This window comes from Homarus americanus, unplaced genomic scaffold, assembly GCF_018991925.1.
Source record: "Homarus americanus isolate GMGI-L3 unplaced genomic scaffold, GMGI_Hamer_2.0 scaffold22250, whole genome shotgun sequence".
Taxonomy (NCBI): domain Eukaryota; kingdom Metazoa; phylum Arthropoda; class Malacostraca; order Decapoda; family Nephropidae; genus Homarus; species Homarus americanus.
In genome coordinates, this window is record NW_024741189.1 from 2,626,817 (window position 1) to 2,647,856 (window position 21,040).

Consider the following 21,040-nt stretch of genomic DNA (forward strand, 5'->3'; position numbering starts at 1 on the left):
TGTAATAACTAAATCTCAATATGTATTATAACTCCCCCCCCCCCCCAAGCCTTGCACACGGAGACTGCCGGGCTTGTGAGTGGTGACGCCAGCATCACTAGTATAAACAGTCGCAGCTGGCAGCCTTTTGTTTTCACGCATCTGAACAGGAAAAGGAGAAAAACATTCTCAGGTTTCTTATGTCATTTTTTGTCTCCCTATTCAACATGAGGAAGAGAGCAAGTGATGGTAGTGCTGGTTCAAAGGCTAAAGGAAAGTGTATAAGCTTAGCCCAGAAACTAGACGTGTTAAAAAGGTGAGAGGTCTGGGGATATTATATGGAGCAAGCAATGAACATATTTTATGAAGTGGATCCATTAACACAACGAAGCATTAAAATTAACAGGGATGTGAAACATGCAAATGACCTCTACATAAAGATGTATAATGAGAAAAGAAAGCAGTTGTGCAAGGTTCTTTAGACAGTTTTATTATTCAAAGGCCTAAACCATCAACTTCAGCTACACCATCAAATTCAGCATTAGCAGCAGCTTCAACAACAACTACAGGTTCAGTAACAGTTTCAGCAATAGCTTTATGGAAAGCTACAGCTTCAGCCAGAGTTGAACCTATAGCTTCAGCCACAGTTGAACCTACAGCTTCAGCCAGAATTGAACTTACAGCCAGAGTTGAACCTATAGCTTCAGCCAGAGTTGAACCTATAGCTTCAGCCAGAGTTGAACTTACAGCTTCAGCCAGAGTTGAACCTATAGCTTCAGCCAGAGTTGAACCTATAGCTTCAGCCAGAGTTCAACTTACAGCTTCAGCCAGAGTTGAGCCTGATGATGTCATCATCTGAGTAAAAACTCACACATCATCATTGGCTGTCCTTATGTTTTAGACTTTACCACCATTGGTAAGTAGAATTTTTGTTTTACATTCATAAGTATTATTTAAAATATAAATGAACAGTAATTAAGTGTTGCTTTCATATTCTTGTGTAGAGAAATAACGATATGTTTTCACATGTACGCACTTACATACGTTGGCATAGCAGTCTCATTTTTCTTTACCATTAGTTGTAAGCTACCTCTATTGTTCCATTTATTAACATTAAAAAACATTACTTAAAACATACATATTCATTTTTTTTTACATTAAGTTCACTACAACTACAACCAGGGTCTATTTTCTTCATTTTCTTATGCAAAACCATCGTCACTCACGAAACAATGCCGTCTCGTCTCCTCTCGTGTGTTTTAATATTCTACGTATTATTAATGAAATGTATTGTTCATTTTACATACATAAACATTAATTCAATCAAATACATATTCAGTAATAAACAATAATGAATCTTTTGTACATATTCTTAATAAGATAAATGACTGTGTTTCCTTGAGTGCGCACGTATACATTGGCGTTCCACTATCAGTCTCACCTTTTCTTTAATATCAGTGTTTACTTCTACTGTACATTAATTAAAACATACATATTTTGTACATTAATTTTACTACAACAACAACCAGGGTCTAATTTTCGTCAGTATCAGGTGGATTACTGACATTATGGCTGTAAACACTGATAATAACAATGGCATCAATTATCCTCTTCTGTGTTTTAATATTCTACGTATTATTAATGAATTGTATGTTTCATTTCGCATATATAAAAATAAATTCAATCAAATACATATTCAGTAATAAACAATTATGAATCTTTTGTACATATTCTTTATAAAATAAATAACGCCGTTTCCTTAAATGCGCACGTATATGTTGGCGTTCACAATCCATCTCACTTTTTTCTTTACCATTATCGTTAGCTACTTCTATTGTTCCATTTATTAACATTAAATAACATTACTTAAAACACCTATATTTTTATTTTTTTACATTAAGTTCACTACAGCTACAACCAGGGTCTTATTTTCTTCATTTTCTCGTGTAGAACCATAGTCCCGGACTTCCGGCTGTAAACACTAACGAAAACAATGGCGTCCCATCTCCGCTTGTGTGACCATATTATTATTCATTTAGTATATTGTATAAGGTGCATTCAGAAACATTATTTAAAGTATATAGATTGCAATTTCCATTAATTGTATTGTTTTTGGGGTAAAAGAGGGTAAAAGCCACACAATAGATATGAAAAGGTCACACTTGGGAACGCATCTCATTGTTATAGCTTTATTTTAATGGTAATTAATGATTCACGATACGAAGATTCACTTTACACTACAATATTGGAGGACACATTACCGTCGTTATTCGAGGCTTTACTGTACGGGTATGGGACCACTTATCCGGCATGCTTGGGACCTGGGGGTTACCAGATAAGGGTTTCTCCAGAATTTGAAGCACCAAGCCTAAAATGTACTAAAGTAAAGAAAAAGCTGGTTGTTCACATCACTAGAATCACCCCTAAAGGTGGCTTTAACTGTATCATTAAAACTCAACATAAACAGCAATAACAAAAGCATATAAACAACAACAATGAAAGCATAAAAATCACAAAATTGATACAGTATAAGACAGTGTACAAACTACACTGATGCTCGCCTTAGTAGCAGTGTCCCTCACCGCTACAGCTCCTCTGACTGCCACATGCTCACCACCTAAATCTTTATACCTTATGCTAATTATTTATTTTCTTTATTTTTGCACTTTCTACACGTAGAGTTGTGTGCATGTAAACGAGTACAATAAATAAAAAAATAAAAAATTGTATCTACCTGAAATTAAGAGTTGAGAAAGTACTTTACATCTGAGAACTATTTCTTTAATTTTGCACTTTCTGTATGTGCGATTGCATGTGTATGTAACTAAATAAAAAACATTAATAAAATCACGTGTATTTACCTGAAATTATGAGTTAAAAAATAACCATAACATCTAGCTCATTGGTGGGGAACTGTTGGAAAGGTCCCACTCGGTCCAGGAATTACTTGGCAACCATTTTAAATAATTTATTCCAGAACAGAGGCACAGTTTTTGGAGCGTTTCGGATACCATCGGGATGATGGAGACACGGTCCCATATCTGTATTTCACTTCCATAAACCTCTTGTTGATTGTGGTCATTATAATGCAGGTAAGACAATGATTGTTATATACACTACACTACACTACTGTCACATTCCACAAGTGATCACAGAGGCTGGAGGTAAGGGTGCTCCATTTCACTCACACAATTGTTATTTTAAGATTTTTGTTTTCTTAATCAAATTAATTGTACTTCATCCTTCTATCACATCTGCCTCACTATAATAAAACCTAAACTTACAAATGACTACTGTACTGTACTGTAGTACTGTACTCTATATGTTGGACCATTGGCCCTTCCATATACAGTTGCTCCTCTACTTACGAACGAGTTACGTTCCTGAGGCTTGTTTGTAAGTCCAACTTTACTCTTGTAGATACCAAACATATTGTAAAAATGAAAAGATTATGGATGTTTAGTACAGCTTTACCCTTTAATACAGCCTTAAAACCTGGCTCACTCTTCTCCTCTTAGGTAATGTTTGTTCTGTCTGGAATTTTCTTCAAAATAATCCAGTCTCATCCACAATAAACACCTGTTATGGCAGGTAACCTCCTCAGTGATGATGTTTGTATCTCTGAAAGTTTGTTAGTTGAACGTTCTTAAGTAGAGGAGCACCTGTATACAGATTTTTTGTCTTTCTTTGAAAATGACTCCTTATTTGGGATGAAATTCATAGGGCATCCAGACATAGCAAAGTCTGAATGGTATGCGACTTTAGTCAGATAGATTGGACCGACCTTACGGGTAACTCAGAATCAAAGAATTTCCTCAAAACAGTTCAGGACTGTTTCCTAAATAAACATCCAGTAGAGCCAAACCAACCTGTGGGAATAATATACCGTAATAGCTTTAGTTCTCCTAAAGAGATAAAACCTCATTAGTGATGTCAATGTAGAGAGTGAAATAGCTAACAGCGATCACAGAGAAGTGAGATTCAAAATAAGACTTAATGTCAATCGCAAGGAAAATTCCATTAAAGTTTCAGATTTCCAAGGGACAAACTTTGACGGGTTGAAAAGACAGCCGAGGGAAGGAGTGTTACGTTTGGGGGTGAACTACATGACTTCACGAGAGGGTGTAAATAACGCGACCTCAAATAATGTACCCACATAGGGTGACCCTACTTTACCAGGTGACCTGACCCCAATATATGAGATTGATGAGTACCATAACAATTTAAATAATGAGTTACTTAATGCACAAAGGCAGAATATACCATACAGAAAACTCAGGTCAAGTAACAATGACCTCAAATGGATGAATAATTATTTAAAGAATATTATTGGACAAAGGAAGGCTATAGGTAGGAGAATCAATCGTGGTGACATTTACCTCCAAGATTATTTTTATGTGTTGGCCAATAGGGTTAAGACCGAGATAAGAAAAGCAAAGAGAAATAATGAAGTACAGTGGGGTATGCTATAACGAACGGATCCTACTACGAATATTCCTATAACGAACGGTTTTACCTATAAAATTGAGAATGCTATAACGAACGCAACTCCTACAACGAACGCGGATGAATACGGGACTATTTCGCCTGGCGCATGAATATTGTTGTACCGCGACCCACAACAAGAGCGTCAGGCGCCATCTTTGTCTCATTGTGTAGCCAGTGCACCACTGTTATTGTTGAAATTTCGTCTTTTGATGTGGAAATTCGCGTTATTTGTATAACTATTTTGTTATACAAGTATACAATTGTAACAATGAGTCGTCCAAAGCGAGTGAGAAAGCTAATAACCCTTGAAACTAAGAAAGAAATTGTAAAGAAACGTGAGAATGGAAGAAGCATTGCGAAACTTAGTGATGAATATGGGATGGCTAAATCGACTATATGTACGATTTTGAAGAATAAAGAGGAGTTAAAAACTGTGCAAGTGGCTAAGGGAATCTTTAGACTTAGCAAAGCAAAGTGTAATGTGATTGAAGAGATGGAAAATTTACTTAGTGTGGATAAAGGAGGAAGAAATGGCAGGTGGTAACATTAGTGAAGCTATAATTTGTGAGAAGGCTAAACAATTGTTTGAGGACCTTAAAGCCAAGACTCCCAGTGGAAGTGGGTAGTGATGTGCCAGTGTTTAGGGGTACCTGCATGCTGAATAACACTAAGGTAAGATAAAGTACCGTATTTTTTGCATTTTCCACAGAATTTTTTCAGTGTTAAGTGGTTGTATTTGGGGGCCTGGAACGGATTAATCCTATAACGAACGAATGCTATAACGAACGAGGTTCTGGAACCAATTACGTTCGTTATAGCATACCCCACTGTACAAGTAGCAAGAATGGCAAAGCCAATCCCTGAGGGGTTCTCCCGAATATATCAAACTAAAACATGAGAAAAGATTGGACCAATACAGTCAGATACCGGTGAGCTAACTGATAACGACGGAGAAATGAGCAATAATCTGAACAGATATTTTTCAACAGTTTTCACCACAGAAAATTTAAACATGATACCCGAGGCACCGACTATACAGTTAACCCTCACTTTACGCGGTTAATGTAACCCGGAGGGTCCCGCGTAAAGTGAGAAACGCGTAAAGTGAATAACATAACATATGGGATTAATTGAAATGGAGTCCGGGCCGATCCCCAAACTCCACTTTTTGACGACACACAACTATGTTGTAGTAAAAATATTATCTTAACTTTATGATGGTATGCACACACAATTAATAATTAAGAGAAATATCAATAATATTAGGTTTTTTAACACTTACATTAGTAGAAAAAATGGCTGGGCACACGGGGATGGGCGGTTGGTTCCGAGGCAGAGGGCAGATTATTGGCCCTCACCTGTGTCACTTGTATCAATTGTATCACTATCCACCACAGAGGCTTGCAGGGCCTCTTTGTCAAACTCCCCAAAGTCCATATAAGTCCATATCCTCACCATAATTATCACTATCACTGACTTGGGCCGGCTGTGGTGGGTGGCGGGTGAAGAACTGGTAATGTTTTGATGACTGGGTGACCTTGTGCGCATCATGTTCGCGCCGCTTACACAACATGGCGGATGGCGGGAGGATTTGGATCCAAAAATGGCGCGGCTCGCCAGCCGCTCTCCGCGTAAAGGGGTACACGCACAGCGGAATGTGAGCATCCTGGGTTCCGGCAGGGCACCGCGTAAACGTGGAAACGCGGAATGTGGGACCGCGTAAAGTGAGGGTTAACTTTATACAGAAATAGTGAAGAAAATAGATTAAGCGAGTTAGTAGTGACTAGTAACGATGTTAGTAAGCAAATAGACAAACTAAAGCCAAATAAGTCACCTGGTCCCGATGAGATATTTGCCAGAGTATTAAATGAATGTAAGGAAGAGCTTAGTATGCCCTTAGCAAAGTTGTTTAACATGTCATAAAAAACGGGTGTAGTACCAGAATCCTGGAGGATAGCGAATGTAATACTGATTTTCAAGAAGGGAGATAGATCACTATCCTCTAACTACCGTCCAATCAGTTTAACATCAATTGTAGGCAAATTGCTGGAAATAATATTTTCAAACTATTCGGAATCACCTGAAGAAACACAAGTTGACCAATGATTCCCAACATGGCTTCACAAGTGAGCGTTCAAGTCTGACAAATCTATTAACATTCTTTTCAACTGTTTTTGAATCAGTGGATGGTGGACACGATTATGATGTGGTATACCTCGACTTTAGCAAAGCCTTCAACACATCCCCGTAAAAGACTACTACGTAAAGTGGAGGCTCATGGAATTGGAGGAGATATTCTAAATTGGATTAGGGTGTGGTTTCAGGACATGAAACAGAGTCAGCATTAATGGCACTAAATGACTAGGCCAACGTCACTAGTGGAATACCCTAAGGCTCAGTACTTGGACCATTATTATTTAATATACAGGGCGATTCAGCAAAGAATACATTAAATTGGAGGATGAACTCCTTGGATAATTCTAAGCCACAATGTCTCTATGGTCAAATGTCAGATTCTGCCTAGTTTCCATGTTACAATACATTTAAGATGTTGTAATAATGAGAGTGAATGTGAAGTGAAACTCCCATAGGCTTTTGTAATCATTTATTCACAGATCTCTAGTGTGACCCCTCTTTGTTACAATCTAAAAGAAATGTTCAAAGTTGCCCCTTTTGCCTCAATGCAGGCCTGGACTATGTTTAATTTGCTCGCACCTGTCACGAACACGTGGGCATATGCAGAATCTGACATTTGACCATTGAGACATTGTGGTTTAGAATTATCCAAGGATTTCATCCTCCAATTTAATGTACTCTTTGCTGAATCACCCTGTATACATCAATGACATATTGTATAGGCGTAGACAGCAATATAACTAAATTTGGTGATTAAACCTGACAAGGAATACACAAAACTATAGGAAGATGTAAACCAATTTTTCGCATGATCTGAAAATGGCAGATGAAATTTAATGAGAAAAAATGTAAAGTACTTAGTCAAGGAGATGTAAATACAGAAACCAGATATCAGACAAACAATGTTGTTATAGAGAAATCCAACTGTGAGAAAGATTTAGGGGTAATGGTAAGAAGGAATCTTAAACCAAGACAACAATGTGTATTTGCTTGAAACAAGATAAATAGAGTACTTGGGTTCATACAAAGGAGTGTTAGTTACAAGACTAGCGAGGTCATCCTAAAACTATATCTTGCGCTTGTGAGACCTCACTTGGATTGCGCAGTTCAGTTCTGGTCACCGTATTACAGAATGGATATAGAATCCCTAGAAAGAATTCTGAGGAGAATGACAAGACTAATCCCGGACATTAGGATCCTTGAGTACAGAGACAGGTTAAAGCATCTTAATCTGCACCCCCTCGAGAGACGTAGAGTGAGGGGCGACATGATCGAGGTGTATAAATGGAAGTCAGGTCTAAGCAAAGGTGATATAACAAAGGTACTCAAACTATCCAACCAGGAGCAAACTCGTAACAATGGTTTTAAATTAGACAAATTTAGATTTAGGCACGAGATAGGTAAACATTGGTTTGGAAATAGAGTAGTGGATGAGTGGAACAAGTTACCAAACATCATCATTAACTCGAATACGCTGGATAGCTTCAAACATAGGTTGGATGGATATATGAGCGATAGGGGCTGGGTGTGAATGGGACTGCCCAGTATGGGCCAATACCTTAGGCCCACAGTAGTTCCCTCCATTCTTATCTTTTTATAACCCCTTGAAAACATTAACTCAAGATATGAGTGGGGAAAAAATTTATAAAAATAATATTTATCAAAGAATTCACAAACAAATACAAGCTTTTGAAAGAATGGTGGGGAGGGGGGAGGGGGGAGGGGGTGCAGCGATTCTATGAAAAAAAAAAAAAAAGACTAAGTGTGACATTGTTCTATAACGGGACGATATCAGTAAAGGACAAACTCCCGTGTTGCAGCTGGTCTCTTCCCCAACTTCCCAGCACCCAAAATCTCAAGTGACTGTGAGGTGTTGCCAGATTATACTTTGGAATTAGTAAACTTTTATTTTCACTTCTTCGCCAGAAATTTCCATTACGGGAAGCGTCCGGCTGAAAATACCACGAAAATCGGAAAATTACGAAAATATTCATTAAAATTCCTGAGGAAAGCTGTTGCCTATGGCTATATGCTGACATTTTTATTATGTAATTCATAATATTTATGTAGCTATGCATGATTGTTCTACCCCCCCCCCCTCCATTTATTTAGAGGGCCCTTTTGTTTATGTAGCAAAAACTGTAGAAAAGTCTTTATAATAATATTTTGGTGTAAATTAATAACAATCACTTGGTAAATATCAGTAACTGACAAGTTTCTGAACTCCCTAGTAGTAGGACCACCAGAGTCTGAGGCCGCAGTTACACACAAAAGAAGCGAGGGAGAGATTCGGCCGTCTGTTGCCCCATCGGCCCATACATTAGAACGAGTTTTTCTAGCCTTCAAATCCCGAAGGCTCGACCATTTATGGGCCGATTCTAATAGAACCAAAACTAAGTAGGAGAATAACATAGGTACTGTGCATGGCGTAACATATAGATTTTCTTTATATCTGGTTTGGTTTATTATTTGCTGATTTATCTTTATAAATATTTGGAGGAAAAAATGGCACGTTAGGAAAAAAATTCATGCTCCCACAACAACAACTAAAGCGATAATCAGAAATACCTATATGTTACCTTCAAGAAGAGCAAATTACCTATATTCCACATGAATTTTAATGTAATCTAGCAATAAGTTATGGAGAAGTAGGGTTTTGAAAACTGGTAAGAATATAAGGGAAAAATCAGGTATCATGGATTAGGCAGAACCGTTTCAAGGGTATAGAAACAATGTACTGTATCTGGTGTCCTTAATTGATGACAGGAAATTGATATTGATTGATCAATTATTAAAAAATTTTGTGCTTCAGCCGGCACTGTTAAGGAGACACAGCAGTCAGACAAACAAATAAAACGTAATGCATTTAATTGACTTTTCTGAACAGTTTAAGGAAAAGTCTGAGGAAAGAATAGTTTGGTGCGAGAAGACCAAGTCCAGTTATACGAGTGTTTTATTGGTGCACATATGGAGTACTTATGTGTTATGGCCCTAGTGGGTGAGTGTTTTACTGGTGCACATATGGAGTACTGTACAGTAAAGGGAAGCATATACAGAGGACCTGGTATAAGGGCAGAGTAGGAGACAGGGGAGGGATCTGTGTGAGCATATGCAAGCACACTTCTGTACACACGCAAGATCCAGCTGTGTGTGTGTGTGTGTGTGTAAAATTTTGCATAAGGCCAAATGCCATCTAGCAGAAACACTGGACAGTTTCAAGAGCAGTAATAGTGGCTACGGCATTAGAAAATAACAAAAGAGAAACAAAGTCCCCGGACATAGAGGTGTAGTTAAGCCTTCGTCCACAACACTACCGTACCGGGTACAGTTGGGTCAGGATATATCGCCAGATAGGGTCCAACGATGTTCGCTATAAACTAAATCGTGAAATGTAATTACATGTAATCAATGGGGAAAATAGGGTTAGGTTCTGGAGGCCAATAATAGTGACTAAACTTGACATAAATGGCACAGTCTAAAGTAAGCATAATATAAATAACATTTCTGGAATTCTTGTAAGACAGCAAATAATTTGAATATAGACATCATATGTTTTGCACAAGAGCTAAAATTTTTAGTCCTTTGTACTAAAATGTACTAAATCATTACTAAAGTTTTATGTCTATTGCAAACTATAGCATTATGTTCATACTCAAATTAATCACCATCTTACAAGAATTCCAGCAATGTTAATAATATTCTCTTAAGTCAATTAATTTACATTTTATAAGATCAAAACATAAACTCCCACTATATTACAGATCAATAAATACCACTAGGTAACCGTTGTCTGGCCGTCAACTCCTTGCCGACGTCTGGTGGTAAGGGTGACTGTGGTTGTAGGCTTAAAGTTTTGATCTTATAAAATATCAGACAAAAGTTAGCAGAATATAAATAACATTGCTGGAATCCTTGCAAGACAGTGAATAATTTGAATATGGACATCATATATTTTGCACAAGAGATAAATTTTTTTGTCTTTTAGAGTCCATTTAAGTACTGTAGTGTACAGCTTCTCAACTCGTATTTTTGGGGCAATTTAGGGTATTTTTAAGAGTGTTTCTGTCTTTATATGGTTTTTGGCTTTATGTGAAGACCCAGGAACATAACCCCACGTAAGTTGTGAGTCTACTGTAAATAAATTTATCGCTATATATATACGTATAGGAAAATGTTGATAATCTTGGTAGCCGCTACGTATATAAAATAATCTTTATATAAAGTCGCCATATACCCCAACCCGACTGTATTGCAAGGAAGGTACTGTATATCTCCCAGGAAACTGCGTCTAACCCACGCAAGTGTGGAGAAATGGCTATAAATAATGATGATGAGTTAAGAAGGATTAGGTGAGAAGTAGCAGGACAGGTTGACATTTTTTGTGGATGATAATATGGTGAAAAAACCACCACCAATGTGCAAGAACCTGAGCTTAAATCACCATCCATGAAGTAACAATATTTAAGTACCCTAAAACCATACAAATTAGTTATGACCCTTAGTTTATAGTTAAATAATACAATACTGGGCAGAGTAACTCAGCTTCCCCAAACATTGATAGCACCAGAAGCTTCTTATAGATATCACTGTGTATTAAATGGAAAAAATAAATCTGCATTAGTTTAGACACAAGAGAGCTGTTAGATGCAAGAGAACCATACTGAAGCAAACTTTTACCTTACTATCAAAGGGCATATAAGGTCATTCACTCTTACTACTAAATCTACTGAAGCAAACTTTTACCTTACTATCAAAGGGCATACAAGGTCATTCACTCTTACTACTAAATCTACTGAAGCAAACTTTTATCTTACTATCAAAGGGCATATAAGGTCATTCACTCTTACTATTAAATCTTAACCTGTAAAATGCGTTGAAAAACTAGAATGCAGATGCAAGTTATCATGATAAAAACAGATGAAAGAAAAGGACAAAGAATTATCTGGGTAAAATATGAGGTCTACAATGCAGTTGGACCTTTAATATGTAAAACAAATCACAAGTGCATACATTACAAATATAATTAGAGAGGACAAAAAATTACCTGAAGACAGATCCAGAGACAAAGAACAGTACCACCATGAGGACATGCACTGACAAACACCTAACACAGTACACAAATGATCACTATTTGGTGGGTTAATATTTACCGCCCTAGAGGAAACATCTGCCAGGGTACTCATATTACACAGTACAGTACAGCATAGTATGGTACAGCATAGTACAGTACAGTACAGCACAGTACAGCATAGTACAGTACAGCATAGTACAGTACAGTACAGTACAGCACAGTACAGTACAGCACAGTATAGTACAGTACAGCATAGTATGGTACAGCATAGTACAGCACAGTACAGCATAGTACAGTACAGCATAGTACAGTACAGCATAGTACAGTACAGTACAGCACAGTACAGTACAGCACAGTATAGTATAGTACAGCATAGTATGGTACAGCAAAGTACAGTACAGTACAGTACAGTACAGTACAGCATAGTACAGTACAGCATAGTACAGTACAGTACAGCACAGTACAGTACAGCACAGTATAGTACAGTACAGCATAGTACAGTATAGTATAGTACAGTACAGTACAGCACAGTACATCACAGTACAGCACAGAACAGTACAGTACAACACAGTACAGTACAGCATAGTACAGTACCGTACACCACAGTACACCACACTACAGCACAGTACAGTACAGCAGAGTACAGTATAGTACAGTACAGTACAGTACAGTATAGTATAGTACAGTACAGTATAGTATAGTACAGTACAGCACAGTACAGCATAGTACAGAACAGCACAGTACAGTATAGTACAGAACAGGACAGCACAGTACAGTACAGTACAGTACAGCACAGTACAGTATAGTACAGTACATTACAGTACAGCACAGCACAGTACAGTACAGCACAGTACAGTACAGCACAGTACAGTACAGCACAGTACAGTACAGCATAGTACAGTACAGCATAGTACAGTACAGCATAGCACAGTACAGTACAGCATAGTACAGTACAGTACAGCACAGAACAGTACAGTACAGCACAGTCCAGTAGAGTATAGTATAGTACAGAACATTACAGTACAGCACAGCACAGCACAGTCCAGCACAGTACAGTACAGCAGAGTACAGTACACCACAGTGCAGTACAACACAGTACAGCACAGCACAGCACAGTTCAGTACAGCACAGGACAGTACAGCACAGCACAGTACAGCGCAGCACAGTACAGTACAGTACAGCACAGTACAGCACAGCACAGTACAGCACAGTACAGTACAGCAAAGTACAGCACAGTACAGCACAGTACAGTACAGCACAGTACAGTACAGTACAGTACAGCACAGTACAGTACAGAACAGCACAGTACAGTCCAGTACAGCACAGCACAGTACACTACAGCACAGTACAGTACAGCACAGTACATCACAGCACAGTACAGTACAGTACAGCACAGTACAGTACAGTACAGTACAGTACAGCACAGTACAGTACAGCACCGTACAGCACAGCATAGTACTGGAGAGTTAAATGACCAAACTATACTAACCGTGGTGGTGGTGGTGGTAAAGGGCTCTACCATTCAATACTAACCGTCGTGGCAGTGAGAGCAGTCGTGAGGGCACTACCATTCTAGTCTAACCATGAAATTAGTGATGGTTGTGGTTAGTGGGCACTACATTTCTATACTAACCGTGGTGGTAGTGGTGGTAGTGGTGACGGAGGTGGTAGTGGGGCTGGGGAAGGCATCCTGGTGCAGAACAGGCAGAGTTCGCATGATCTCAAGAGGGGTGAGGACTCTTATATGCTGATCGGGGTCCGGGGGGGAAGTGGGAGTGGCTAGTGGGGGCTCGGCCCGTGGAGGGTTAGGCAAGCGGGAAAGGGAAGGCTTGACTGGGTTGATGCTTCCAGGAGGTGAGGTCTGTACCCCAGCCACTTTCATGGTGGTGGCACTTGAAACAATATTGCATGGTTCTAGAGAATCATCAGAAGCATTAGAGGCGTGACTCTCTGAGCTCACCAGTCGCAGAGAACAGGATGGTACTTGTGATGACACCAAGGGTGGGGTCTGTCCTTGGGTACCAGAAGGGGGTGACAAGGGGGGTTGGGGGGTGCTAGAGCTCTCCACAGACAAGGGAGAGAGAGGGAGCGGTGAGGTAGAGCCTGGGGGGTCTCGTGCACAGCTGCCCTGGGGAATGATGACTCGTCCACTGCGGAACTATAGGGACCACAGACAGAAAACGGGTGTGTCACTACATGGATCTAAATTCAATGCAAAGGGGCCATTTTTGATGAAATGTTTCTTTTAATATCAAAAGTGTCTCCATTCTTGTATCAACAGTCATGTTAGAATCTGACAAGAGTTAGTAAGAGCTACTTCCAAGATATTTGCAAGTTATTAAGCATGGTTAGTTGACTGAATATATGTTTTCATTTTAACTTTAAAAAGTTATTAGTGCTTTGTCACATAATTTGCAAAGGTTAATATCATATACACAATAAGAATTAGTAATCAATAAAAATACTGCAATGTCAAATACTGCAGAGCATTTAATGTTTTTGTCTACCTTCACCATGCAATTTTTTAATATTGCATGCACAATATAAAATAATTCAATTTTTAGTCATGCAAGTCACCCAGTGCAGGATCTTTATAAACATGCTCCTTGCAAACATCTAATTTTAGGTCGTCTTGTCCTTGGTTTATAACATTTTCTGAGGACACTCGCTTTAAGTGGCTGATGCACTGTTATGTCCTCTCGTATCTCAACGTCTTACACCAACACAAACATAATGGGAAGAAAAAGAAAATGTAATGTGAACTAATTAGAGAAATGAGCACAAGGATATATTTTCTTTCTCGAGAGGAGTGAAGCATTATAGTATATCAGGTACAGGGAAGGGAAGCAAGCACAGCATAATATCAAGTACTGTACAGGGAAACAAGCACAGCATAATATCAAGCACAAGGAAACAAGCATAACATTAATAACAAAAAAAAAAAAAAAAAATAGAAAATAAACCTCACACGGGGTAACTAAGACAAAAAAATAACCACACAGCAAAAATACATTGTAAAAAAGTCAAACATACTACTGAAGTGGACATAATGATACTAGTTTGATGGCCACAGTCAAACACTCAATGAAGAGAACTTAAAAAATAAATAAATATATAAATATATATATATATACAGTATATATAATAAAATAAAATCCAATCCCCATTAACCAGACATACAATCCACACACCAATTCACAAGCAGCAACCCCAACCTTTAACTCTCCTGCACAGTCGTCCCATTACTAGCAGAAGAGAACGGACCGATCATAGTTTGGTAAAATAAACAATACTCGAGATGTTGTTATAAAATTCTACCAAGAGATAAGAAATCATCAAACAGTACGAAGCTAGGAGAATCCAAGCTACAGAGAGGCAACAACACTACCGGCTTTATCTCTCACTCGTCAACAAAATGCATCGGTCTAGAGGGAAAATGTACGATGATACGAGTCATAACAAAAAACTTCAATAAACTTTTGACACTATGCAGCACTCAGATGGTGTAACAGGAGGGCAGTAGTAGCATTCATAATAAACTAATACCAGTGAAGTAAAACAATAATTAAAAACAATAATAATAATAATAATAATAATAATAATAATAATAATAATAATAATAATAATAATAATAATAATAATAAAGCATTTCATATACGAGTGTATCAAGTCATGCTGAGAGCCATACCATCAACCAAATAATACTGATGTAGAATCTGTTATGTTAAGAACCATAGGCTATATATCCTTCTCTAAATGTTAACAACACTAGGAAAAAATATCTAGTACTCATTATCCAGTTATAATAAAGAAACACACACCTTCATCTTATAAATGGTCTTTGTACAACAAAAATAAAATCCTTTAAAGAGACTGAAATATATATCCTATACGGCTACAATCTTTTCTTGTTGACATATTAAAGTTTTTATACAGTGGCTCTGATCAACCTTGGATTCACTGCCACCATTAATAAAGTTTGTCCTTGATCACTCTCATACACGTATAAAGCCATACCGGCCTTTATAATCCCCCCAATTATTCACTATCATTAACACTACCTTAGACAAACATAATTTTTCTTATATAAATTGTTATAGTTTGGGTATAAGTGTATTAACAGCTTCCTTTTTCAGATGTAAAGTTCTGAACTAATTTTCTCAGCCTGAGTGTTGGTGTTGTAGGCTAGAGTGTCAACACTTCACATAAGCTAACTTGCTCCAAACGTGGGGAGAAAGATAAAACAGGTTCAAGTCTAATAACATCTCTGTGTTGATCATATGGCTATATACTACAGCAGCGGTTCCCAACCCCAGGTAGCGACCCAAATCAGGGTCACGGGGTGTCCTCAGTAGGGTCGCGAGTGACCTTCAGACAATTTAAAAAATATAGTACTTATCATAGTCAAACAAATTTTTGCTTAACATTCAAGCTATATAATATATTATATGCCCGAGGGTCATGACACCGTATTGTTGGGAAATTTAGGGTCGCAGCCAAAAAAGGTTGGGAACCATTGTACTACAGTAATGGAAGAGAAACAAATAACATTGAAATGGGAACAGCAAAAAAATAAAATAATAAGTACTGCACAGTAAATGAAATGAATCAAATACACAACAAAAATTCATGGAAACAAAATGATGCTTTTGCTTATATTTTAGAACAAACTCAAATTATGTATAGAAAAAAAAAAAATCCAGATATACACAGAGTCTGACCTGCTTGTTCTTGTAGTATTCCTTCTTGTTCTCGCGAGCTCTGTGGATCAGCATCTTCTTCTCCTCGGTGTCCTTCAGGTTCTTCCAGATGCGTCTAATCTGCCGCGCTCGATCTGCCGGAGCTGGCGTAAAATCACAAGGCTTTATGGGTTAATATTCTCACATAAATGCATCTCTCTCTCTCTCTCTCATACATCACAATACTGTACCGTAAATGAATAAACCTTTTCAACATACTCCACCATAATGTACTGTATTTCAACATTCATATTCCAACCTTTCAAAGTATCTGCCTTTCTGATTTCTCTTTGATCTTAGCATTAATTTCTACACCCCAATAAAAATGCTTTACTCTAGAGCTTCTCACCGTCTTCTAAGCTGTTTCACTCTTTGTAACATTAATTAATCCAACCTTATTAAATCAAAGTTTATGATATCCCAGTTTGTGGGAGAGAATGTAACCTGTGGAGAGTCATCCTACCCCAGCTGAATGATATACTGTACTGTACAGCCGTTACATAATGTGGGGTGAAACACTGAATATATTACACAAACCACTTGGTGTTACATTAAATATGGAAGTTGCAGATCATGATCACTCTCCAGAACACGTGTTTTAATTAGAAAAATAATAATAATCATTAGATGTACTGTAACCATATCAAATGTACAAAGTGATAAAACCCAATGAATTATCTTTCATAAAACTAAACAACAAACCAATGGGAGGTAGCACGGCTGCCACTGCACTACACCATCTTCATTTCACCGACTGAGGTATATAGTTGGATGGACTGCGAGTGACCCAGACATGATTCACAAGTCTTTAGAACAGGTCAAGAGATGAGTACTGTATTCAGTAACTCCTCACCACATAAGAGTATACTGTACTGTTACTTCATTACATTTCCTTTACCCAGTACAGGATATTAGTCTATTAGTTACAATATCACGGTCACTCACTCCTCTAGTTCCAACACACAACTTTTCTTTCATTTCTACAGTAAAGGCTAATAACTTTATAGAGTAAAATTCTGAATATATATAAAATTACAGACAAATAACTTACCTGGAAAATCTGTTTTGAGGTTGGGCTTGTGGATGTTAGCATACAATACACCTGCCTTGGTGGCCTTAGCACCAAGAGATTCATCTTCCTCTAAGCTAAGGCTCTGGGACTGAGAGTCATTATTTGACCAAATTTTCTGAGGCTCAGGAATGGTCGGAGTTGAAGCCTTGTTTGTTGTTGTAAATGATGTAGGAGTAGAAGGATATCCGTGAGACAACGCCTGCGTGTCTGGCCGAGACAGAGGGCTAGCAAGAGATTGGGTTATAACTGGTCCTACGGTGACAGGACTTGGTAATGGACTAGGAAGAGCAGAGGGACTTTGATGGGTGACAGGGCTTGGAAGTGCAACTGGACTCTGTAATGTGGTAGGACAATTAATGGATGGAATAGGAGTCAGACCTTGGATTGGGTTATTGAGTGAAACTGATGAAACTGCAGACATTGTTGGACCTGATGGAACTCCTGGGATCACTGGTCCTGTTGGCACCGAGCCTAATGGTGCAACAGGGGGTTGGTTTGGACGAAGTGTGGAGGCTGCAGGGAGGGTGACCGTCGGTGCGATGGGTGTAATAAGGGCTTCTTTGGTGTTTGGGAGAGTTAGAGGAGCTTGGGTGGCAGGAGAGACTGTAGGAGTACTGTTGATACTTGCTTCACTGTCCACACAAGTAGAACCTTCACCCTCAGCACCACCCAATGTTGATGTTGGAGGAATGGATGTTGAGAGGGTGGAGTCTTGACTATCTTCTGTGCTGTCTTCAGGAAGGTTCTTCATAATATCTGCCACATCATCAAGATTAAAACCTGGTCCAAGAATATCTGTTAACTTAGTCCCATTGCCACTAACACAAGGAACATCAATGGTATCTTGAGATATGTCGTCATCACCAGTTAAGTTGGGATCATCGTCCTTTATGGCACCACTAATGATATCATGCATGAGAATGTCGGTAATATCGCCGCCCTGGGCAAAGATGGCATCAATAGCTTCATTGTTTTCATCTTCTTCTGCCATATCTTCATCCTGATTAAGAAAAACATAAGAAAACATGTAGTATAAGAAACCAGAATATACTGACAATAATAAATGTCTTAATCCCCATCCAACACAAAATATTAATCTCCCAAGCTATAAGCAGCACAGTACAGTACAGTATTGCCGTTGAACTAAAGAGTCCTACACTGTATCTCAATAAATTCAGTATCTTATATGTATCCATATGTATTAGCCCCTGTCCAACAGACACTAATACATATGGATCGATATAAAGATAATGAATTTATTGACATTACCTTCTGTTTACCTGTTGTACTCACTGTAGAGTCAGTATAAACCCCCTCTCAGGCGAGACAGCACACGGTGAATATTTTTTTTTTTGCTTCATCAATTCTCCCCAAAAAACTTATTCTTAGTGGCATAAACCACATATCTTTGGCTTTGTAACTGATTCCTCTGCATTATATACATCAATAATGAGCCAACTGCTGAAGTATTATACACTGTTAGAACCACAATTTTATGAGGTTTCCAACACAGTAATCAGATTTCTGTTGTGACCAATAGATTTTGAGAAAATAGCAAAAAACTAATTATCAAAAGCTAAAAATTTTTTTTTTATCTTTTTCGATTATTTTTGTGCCTATGTTTTATATCGATATAAATTATACTGCATCTTGTAGCCAACACTATAATGAAGAGAAAGGTACAGTACTTGTACTGATAAAATTGATGCAAGTCTACGAAATCATCCTCTTTCAGAGACTTTCTTCAACACATTGTCACTATAATGAGGTTGTATAGCCTGATAGGTAGTGGCTTTTGAAAGCTAAACACTTTCCCTGTAAATATGAAAACAATATTACCTTACACAACCATCACTTCACTTCTCTAACACTAAAAAGAAATTATTTCAGGGAGTCGGGTAAGCACTGTAAGCCAGGAGTTGAGGCAGCCAGCACGGAGTTATGGAAATTTAAATGAACGCGGCTCACACTCACGGTCAGACTGCTGAGATAATACTGTGCATTTAACGTTCCGGTCTTCCCTTCCTATGGGCCTCGAGTATTACCAATTAGTTTATCTAATAGAACTTACTTGCTACCATGACGCAATTCTGTTGAAAACTTAATTTTTGGCAAATTTTTTAAAGCTCGGTGACTCGGTTTGCGTTACCGTGAAGTTGGTCTCATCACGAATTTGACGCAAAACGTGTCATCATTCACGAGAGGGTTAAAGGTGCACTGGAAGTAACACATACAGGGGATCCTCGCTGTTTGTTGTACAGATATGTGTTATTTCCTACATACGTCGTAAACGAACATAGGAAGAAATCTTTATTATACGTCATGTTTCACATATATACTGTACTGTACATCGTCTGCATTACCCACCGATTCTGTGTAACCTGAATATGATGCATAACTGTTAAAGCCCATAATATAATGTAAAATTAACCACAGTAAGTAATAAAAGTGCCTTAAAAGTGTTAAGTTTCTACAATGCCAGTCACCTCTCATGCCATTCTCAAGTAACCACAGAATTTGTAGAAAAGTCATTTCAATGTGCTTCTATGCTTTAACTGCCTTATGAATAAAGAATATACTGCACAGTAATACAAAGATACAGTAGAACGTCAATTTAAAGAGATTCAATTTAAGATTATTGATTTATAGCGACACCCACAATTAAGGACAATGTTTAAATTTAAAGCAATACTTTCCTATTTTGTGCGAGTCAATCTGGTGCATCATATTTAAGAATTCGCGCCCAATGATTCTCTGGGCACGCTACACTGTCCTAAGGGCAAAGCTGTACTGTACATGTACTCAAAATAATGTACTAAATGATTACAACAATTTTTATCTAGTGCAAACTATAGCATGATTATATTCAAATTAATCACTATCTTATAAGAATTCCAGTAATGTAAATTATATTCTCCCCGGTCACTTGTGTGACATTTTATAAAAACAAAACAAAAACTCACTCTAAAGGACATAAATAAACAATAAATACCTCACTAGACCTTCCCGCCAACTGTCAAACATGTCACTGTCACCCCTCCCTCCCTCCCTCCCCATCTTCCCAGCCAGGGTTTGGTGGTTATAGGCTAACAGTTTTTATCTTATATAATATCACAGACTAAAGTTATCAGAATATAATATGCATTGCTAGAATCCTTGCAAAACAGCGGATAATTTGAATATAAACGTCATATAGTTTGCACAAGAGATAAAAATTCTAGCCCTTTGTTATAAAATTAATTAGAACATGTCAGTTCAGTGACATTTTTTAAGAGAAAAACTTAAAGTCACTCTTAAGGACAGATAAATAAATAAGCACTAGACCTTGGCATCAGCTGTCAAACATATCACCTTAACCCCCCCCCCCCCAGTAAACAGACCATTTCACATCCCATAATTTTAGCTGTGTTGATTTATGAGTGTTTGTTTTAACATAATACTACAAAAAACAATGGTTTGTTTATTCTAGGAGATGGGCTGAGGTGCATCTGGGTAGACTCTCAGTCTTTTTAGTATTTTGTGTTTCTCTCAAGTACCAAACTAAATTATTCCATT

The 21,040-nt window shown here is 37.9% G+C and overlaps 1 protein-coding gene across 1 annotated transcript in view; it reads right to left on the reverse strand.

Moving 5' to 3' along the window:
• The window catches only part of LOC121875636 (histone-lysine N-methyltransferase 2C-like), a gene marked incomplete in the record, with an annotated part of 92,316 nt that overhangs the window by 10,552 nt on the left and 60,724 nt on the right, over positions 1-21,040 (reverse strand). Inside the window, 3 exon segments of the mRNA XM_042380247.1 lie at positions 13,308-13,832; positions 16,396-16,517; positions 17,465-18,485. Coding sequence (XP_042236181.1) covers positions 13,308-13,832; positions 16,396-16,517; positions 17,465-18,485 — 1,668 coding nt within the window.